Source organism: Hemitrygon akajei, unplaced genomic scaffold (genome assembly GCF_048418815.1).
Source record: "Hemitrygon akajei unplaced genomic scaffold, sHemAka1.3 Scf000045, whole genome shotgun sequence".
NCBI lineage: Eukaryota > Metazoa > Chordata > Chondrichthyes > Myliobatiformes > Dasyatidae > Hemitrygon > Hemitrygon akajei.
Window position 1 is genome coordinate 1,941,994 of NW_027331931.1, and position 7,137 is coordinate 1,949,130.

General features: G+C 47.4%; 2 protein-coding genes across 2 annotated transcripts in view; both read left to right on the forward strand.

Annotated features, from left to right (window-relative positions):
• LOC140720556 (uncharacterized) overlaps window positions 1–2,390 on the forward strand; it is a 49,747-nt gene extending 47,357 nt beyond the window's left edge. Inside the window, exon 8 of the mRNA XM_073035393.1 lies at window positions 1,960–2,390. Coding sequence (XP_072891494.1) covers window positions 1,960–2,180 — 221 coding nt within the window. The 3' untranslated portion in view covers window positions 2,181–2,390. The remainder of the gene's footprint in view (window positions 1–1,959) is intronic.
• A 933-nt stretch (window positions 2,391–3,323) lies between these two features.
• LOC140720577 (ribonuclease inhibitor-like) lies at window positions 3,324–6,877 on the forward strand. Its single transcript, XM_073035411.1, has 5 exons — window positions 3,324–3,697; window positions 5,576–5,662; window positions 5,816–5,986; window positions 6,142–6,309; window positions 6,474–6,877. The coding sequence occupies exons 1-5, from the start codon at window positions 3,324–3,326 to the stop codon at window positions 6,559–6,561; spliced, it is 888 nt and encodes a 295-aa protein (XP_072891512.1). The 3' UTR covers window positions 6,562–6,877.
• The last annotated feature ends 260 nt before the right edge of the window (window positions 6,878–7,137 follow it).

Below are 7,137 nucleotides of genomic sequence, written 5' to 3' on the forward strand. Positions count from 1 at the left end.
TGTTCCATGTTTCCTTGTACAACCTCATTGCACCGATGTGATGTAATGATTTATTTGGATCGCATGCAGAAAAGTTTTCCATTTTACAGTGGTGCATGTGACAATAATAAACCAATTTACCGATTGATTGTCAATAATACAGTGCCCCTTGGTTGCTTAAGATTATTATACCCGGGGGGTTGGCAGTGCGGATGAGCTGCCACGACCTATTAAATGCTCCCAGTGGCGAGTAGCCTCTGTCCAGCTCCTGGCCTTCACGTGCGGTTTAGCCACTAAGCCTAGTAAAGCGTTTCTTCCGACAGGAGAAGGGGCACAGATGCCTTACAGCCAGTCGCTTTGTTCAGATGGGCTCATCGGCCGTGATTGGCAGCTCACACAGGAGCAGGAAAACTCTGATCTCAAAACTCCACTGCGTTGCAACTGTCCCCCTCATGGGGAAGAGTTTGGGAGTAAACCCAATAGGAAAATTCTTGACCTGATGCCCCTAAGTCAGTGTTAAATGGTGTTCAACGCAGACTGGCATATCCTGCGACACCTCTGGTGCCAAGCTGTGTCAGTGTCTGCCATTCCTTTGTGTTCATCAGATGCATGGAGAGAGGGAGCTTGCTACATGTCCTGCTTGCAGGGGCAGGACATCCACGGTCGGCTCTGACAGACGGAGGCCTCATCAGACAGCGTCCCACACCCCCACAGCAAGACTGATGAGTAGCATTTGCCAAGACTTCACCACCCTCTCCCACGAACACGATATACAACACTGAGACAGACGCTTGTGGTTTCTTCCATTGACAGAGATTTCATCTTTCCGCCAATCCTCCATCACTGCGACTGAAAATTACCCATTTTCTTTCTTGTAACTCCGATGGTTTATCGATCCGCAACTTCACTGTGATTCTCCCCCAAATGCTGGCCGACTTGAGTATTTCCCGCATATTCTGCTCCTGTTTTGATGCAAGAGCAGTGGACACCTGTGACTCCCCAGTGTGCAGCTTTGCCAAAATGCACAGTGTCCTGCTCTCCATATTTCCACACCAGATCAACATTAACATCGTCTGTTAATGATGCAAACAATGCTTTAAATATAGTGAAATATTGTTGTGACGGGAGTGCAGTCAGGATTGCAATAGAATATTCAAGATTCAAAAACTTTATTGTCATTCTAACTGTACATCAGCTCTGCAGGGCAGAATGAGACAGCGTTTCCCAGGAGCAGTGCAATCATAATATAACATACGCAACAATAAATAGTAAACACAACAATATAAAGTAAAACACAACAGCCACATGTCAGTTAAAATCAAGTTACAAGTGTCCAGTACAGTTAGAATTGTCAAAGCAGAGTCAGATCGAGCAGCTATTTAGCAGTCTGACTGCCTGTGGGAGGAGGCTGTTTAGTAGCCTTACGGTTTTAGTTTTGATGCTCCTGTAACGTTTCCCTGATGGCAGAAGAACAAACAGTTCATGGAGAGGGTGTGAGGGGGTCTTTAATGATGTACCGTGTCTTCTGGAGGCATCGACTCTAAAAGAGGTCTTGGACAGAAGGTAGGGAGACCCCAATAGCCTTCTCTGCTCCCCTAACCAGCCTGTCGGCAGCACTGCAGCTGGAGTACCAGGTTGGGATGCAAAAGGTCAGCACACTCTCAACCACGCCTCTGTAGAATGTAGTTAAGATGTTAGTGGGTAGTGATGCTTGTTTAAGCTTCCTCAAAAAGTGCAATCAGGGGAATGTTCACATTCACAAATAACTATAACCAGAAAATGAGGATTGGACATTTTCAGGGACATCCATTGCTGTCAATTCTGTGTCTGTGAACAGAATTTTACTTGCTGTCCTAATATCCATGGAAGCATTGAATTTATTCCTGTAATCTCAAACACTGAAAGTTGAAAGGCAGTTAAAAAGTTCTTTGTCAGATGAGCCATTTAACATTTTGAATATGTTCTCTGTTCCCATGGAAGATGTTCAACAGAAACACAAGGAGACTCTGCGGGCACAAACTGAAACACTGAGAGTGAACACGATCCTGATGAGGGAGAAGGTGAAGGTTTTCCAGCTGGTTGATCGATACGCTGAGCTCACGGTCATTTCTTCTGTTCGAAATCGGAGACTGGTGGAACATGAGCTGCTGGCAAGAGGCAGAGACCACGAGGAGTGGAGACAGAAACATCTCCGCGGATAGCTGGAAAAAATCCGGACTGATCAGTTACTCCAGAGCAGCTTTTCCCGGGGTAAATCCAAATCTGGGAGTTCAGCATCAGTGGCCGGAGTCCCGGGGATCGGGAAAACAACAATGGTACAAAAGATTGTTTATGACTGGGCCACGGGGAAAATATACCAACAGTTCCAGTTTGTCTTCAGTTTCAAATTCCGTGATTTAAACAGTATTAACTGTCGAATAAACCTGAGGGAACTGAGTCTGGATCAGTATCCCTACTTTGGGAATATCCTGAGAGAGGTCTGGAAGAACCCAGAGGGATTGCTGTTTATATTCGATGGTTTGGATGAATTCAAACACAGAATCGATTTTGCGGACAGTCGGAGAGATACAGAACCCAAGCACCAGTGCCCAGATCCCGAGTGGTGGTGTGAAGTGTCTGACATTGTGTACAGTTTAATCCAGGGCAAGCTGCTCCCAGGGTGTTCAGTGCTGGTTACCACCCGCCCCACTGCGTTACATTTATTGGAAAAGGCGGATATCAGTGTCTGGACTGAAATCCTGGGATTTGTTGGTGAGGAACGGAAGGAATATTTCATCAGACATTTTGAAGATCAGACGGTGGCGGAAGCTGTTTTCAATTATGTGAAGGAGAACGAAATCCTGTACACCATGAGCTACAACCCTTCCTACTGCTGGATCCTCGCTCTGGCACTGGGCCCCTTCTTCAGACAAAGAGTCAGAGACCCGCAGCGAGTTCCCAAGACAATCACCCAACTGTACTCCTACTATATTTACAACATCCTGAAAAACCACGGCCGTCAGATTGAGAACCCCCGTGATGTGTTACTCAGTGTTGGTCAGATGGCCTTCAGAGGAGTGTCCCAGAGGAAGATTGTGTTTACAGATGGAGATTTGATCAACTACAATCTGCAGCCTTCCCAGTTCCTGTCCGGGTTCCTGATGGAGCTTTTGGAGAGAGAGGATTCTGCCGGTTGTGTGGTGTACACATTCCCACACCTCACTATCCAAGAGTTTGTAGCTGCAGTCGCACAATTCCTGATTCCACATCCCAGGGATATACTGAAATTCCTCACTGAAGCCCACAACACGTCAGTTGGGCGATTTGAGGTATTTCTCCGTTTTGTTGCTGGTCTCTCCTCCCCAATGACAGCTCAGGGCCTGGAGGAGTTTCTGGGTCCATTTCCTCATGAAACAACTGGCCGGGTGATTAAGTGGGTGAAGGAGGAGGTTCAACGCCAGATTGGAAACACAGGGAGTGGAGCTGGTAAAAAGAGCCTCCTGAACACATTGCACTACCTGTTTGAGTCTCAGAATCGTGGCCTGGCTCAGGCCACACTGGGATCTGTGGAAACACTTTCATTCAGTGAAATGCCACTGACCCCGATTGACTGCGTAGTCTTGTCCCATGTCATCGGACTCTGTGATACAATCAAACAGCTCGATTTTTGGAACTGCCGCATTCACTTTGAAGGAATACAGCGGCTGGGACCCGGGCTACACAAGTGCCAGGAGTTGAGGTAACTTGATTTATCTCTCACTCTGAACTGTGAAACTGTTCCATTGTGTGGTTTCAATGCGAAGGAAATTGGGTAAAATCGGAGTAAATCAGATTGCGAAACATTGTTAAAAATGACCAAGGGACCAGTCAGTAATTCCACAAGAACAGAAGGGTTCTGTGGTTCCTTGTGAAGGGATGTTGGAGACTTCATCAGATCAGTGAACAACGACCATTGGTTTAATGGTAGTAAATCACAGGAATGGCCGTGTTTCTCGCTGCCTGTGACAAGTCCATTGACAATGTTCCTTCTAACTGTTACTGACACCCAGACCGACACTGACTGCAAGGGGGTGTGTAGGGACATCACACCATTTCCCGTTGAGGAACAAGAGAGTGTGAGCTGACTTTCCCAGTGAGAGGTTTAGAAATGCTGCTGTGACATTGTCCTCCTCTACCCTTCCCTGTGAGTGACTATCTCCATCACTCCACCTGTGTGACTTTTCTCAAACCCCGTTACCCAGTCACCATGTGGGCATCTGTTCTCCCGATTGTGGACCTCAGTTTTGGCCAACCTCTCCCAAGGATCTACAAGCGGTACGTCCGCATCACCTCCTCTTGTGGGAACAACTTTTCTCATCACTACACTCCAGTGGGATCTCTGTGCACACTTCCATTCCCACTGTTGGACCTCTCTGCAGAAGTCTCATTCTTCCTGTGCGTTAATTTCTCCCCATCCTTCTGTCGGGTCTTTCTTCCCCACCCCATTTCCCCTGTGGTATCACTCTTCCCCATCCACCTTCCAACTATGGGATCTCTCTTCCCCACCCCATTTCCCCTGTGGGGGCTTCTCTTCCCCACCCTGTGAGTATCACTCTTCCCCATCCACCTTCCTGCTGTGGGTTCTCTCTTTCCCGTCCTCCTTCCCCCTATGGGATCTCTCTTCCCCACCCGCTTTCCCGTATGGTGGGGGTCTCTCTTCCTCCTCTCCCTTCCCACTGTGGGGATCCCTCTTCCCCATCCCGTTCTGCTGTCAGTTCTCTTTTCTCTTCGCCGTCCTCCTCCCCTTGCGATATCTCTAATCTTCACCCCCTTTACCCCTGTGGGAAGTCTTCTCGATTCCCCTTCCTCCGGTGGGATCTCAATTCCCTCTCCCCATTCGTTCTTTTGGCTCGCTCTTCCCCAACTCCTGCCTCCAGTGGGATCTTTATTCCCTAACTCCTTCCTCCTGTGGGGATCACTTACCCATCCCCCTTCCTCTGTCGGGTTCTCCCTTGCTCATTCCCTTCCTCCTATGAGGTTCTCTCTTGCCCATCCCCATTCCTCCAATAGGAATCTCTCTTCCACATTCCGCTTTCTCCTCTGGAGTCTTTCTTCCCCATTTCCATTCCTGCTGTGTGGAATCACTCTTCCCCACCCCCTTCATCCTGTGGGATCTCTCTTCCCCATCCCCCATCATCCTCTCAGGATAACTCTTCCTCATTCCCTATTGCTCTATGGGGATCCGTCTTCCTTGTTCCCCTTCCTCCTGTGGGGATCATTTTTTCCCACCACTTTTCCTGTGGTGGGGGTCTCTGCGCGCATCTCCCATGGAGATTTTCCCACCCACAATTCCTCCTCTCAGAGGGACGATCTCTCACCTTTCAACCCTGCCCCTTCTGACATTCTCACATCAGGAACACTATTCTAACTGTTGGGGAAAGAGTCAGATGATGGGAAATTACAGAGTCACACTGACAGTAAATTACTGACATTCAGTGGTGAAATTTGACAGTGATGGGAATTCCAATCAGTGATCTACTGAAGGGTTTCATGTTTGCAGAAATATCCCAATGAGAGATATTCCCTCAGACCCACAGTTTCAATCTCTTTGTTCATTAGTTTGTCTCTTTGTGTTTAGACTCGGGGGGAATGACCTGGGAGATTCAGGAGTGAAACTGGTGTCTGAGGCTCTGAGGAACCCGGAGTGTAAAATACAGAAACTGCGGTAAGTACCAGACTGTTGGAGATTGTGTTTACAGTTACTGGGTGTCAGAAATTGAACATCAAGCTGATCAGTAATTGTGTTACTGCTAAACACTGGGAATTTCTGATGTCTCCTGTCTGTGTGTCCTTCACTCTCACTCTCTCTCAACCCCAGGCTGAACGATGTTGGCCTCACAGGTTCTGGTGCCGAGGATCTCGCCTCCACTCTCAGTGCAAACTGTACACTTACAGAGCTGAACCTGAGTATTAATAAACTGGGAGATTCAGGAGTGAAACTGATGTCTGAGGCTCTTGGAAACCCGGAGTGTAAAATACAGAAACTGTGGTAAGTACTAGACTGTGGGAGTTTGTGTTTACAGTCACTGCGAGTCTGACATTTGACATTGATATGATCAGTAATTGTGTTACAGATAAACACTAGGGATTTGTACCGTCTCCTGTCTCTCTGTGTCCTTCACCTTCACTCTCTCTCATCTCCAGGCTGTGGAAAGTTGGTCTCACGGATTCTGGTGCCGAGGATCTTGTCTCGGCTCTCAGTACAAACCAATCACTGACGGAGCTGGACTTGAGATTAAACTCGCTTACGGACCGATCTGTCCCTGCTTTCCGTCGCCTAATACTGACCGTCCCAAGTCTGGCCTATATTGAGTGAGTATTCTTGTTAATGCTCAGTGTGATAAAATATCAGTGGATCCGCGGGTTCACCGGTGATATTTGTTTGTCAGCGTTTTTGAAATATTAACCCCAATCCCCTGTTACAGTCACTGTTGTATCATTTGTTTATTTCCTCTGTATTCTTCCCTCTGTTTCAGGCTGTGGAGAAATCACTTCAGTGAGACTGGGGAGATGGAACTGAAGTCTTTGCAGGAACTCAGACCTGGACTGACATTGAACCTGTGAACATCTGAATGAGTGAACAACCCCACCCAAGGGATGGGGACATTTTAGTCGATTTCTCACCATCCCCTTTAATGACAACACTCCAGGTTTAATTCCCAATGATTCTAACGGATCTCATTTCCAACCAAGCACTCTTTGATGTCAGAAGCGTTTCCGCAGGCATGTAATTCCCCTTTGTGACCAGCAGCGCTATTTCTGCTGGATGTCCCGGTCCGAGAGTTGATTTAAGTGAGGCCTTGAGGAAATACACAGATAGAAGAGGCGGGGCTCAGTCTGGGACACCAGTGTCTGGGGTGGGATTATCCTGAGAGAGAATACTTTTTCTCACTATGCTGAGGACAGCACATTTAGTAGTCTGTCCGACATAATGATGTTAAATGGATAAATACCTTGGTAGCTACCCTGGAACTGCAGTGATCTCAGACACTGTCCTGAAATGTGATTTTATAATCATCGGTTTCCTGAAGCGGAATGATGGTGAGAAACGGGACGGATTATTCAATCTGTTACTCGTTGTCACTGGTCAGTTAATTGTGTGTGACTCTGAGTGAATCAGGAACAGCTTATTTATTTCCG

Coding starts and splice junctions, on each gene's coding strand:
- LOC140720577 (XM_073035411.1), top strand. CDS start 3,324: ATGACAGCTCAGGGCCTGGAGGAGTTTCTGGGTCCATTTCCTCATGAA. Junction 5,663..5,815: donor TGTAAAATACAGAAACTGCG/GTAAGTACCAGA, acceptor TCTCAACCCCAG/GCTGAACGATGTTGGCCTCA. Junction 5,987..6,141: donor TGTAAAATACAGAAACTGTG/GTAAGTACTAGA, acceptor TCTCATCTCCAG/GCTGTGGAAAGTTGGTCTCA.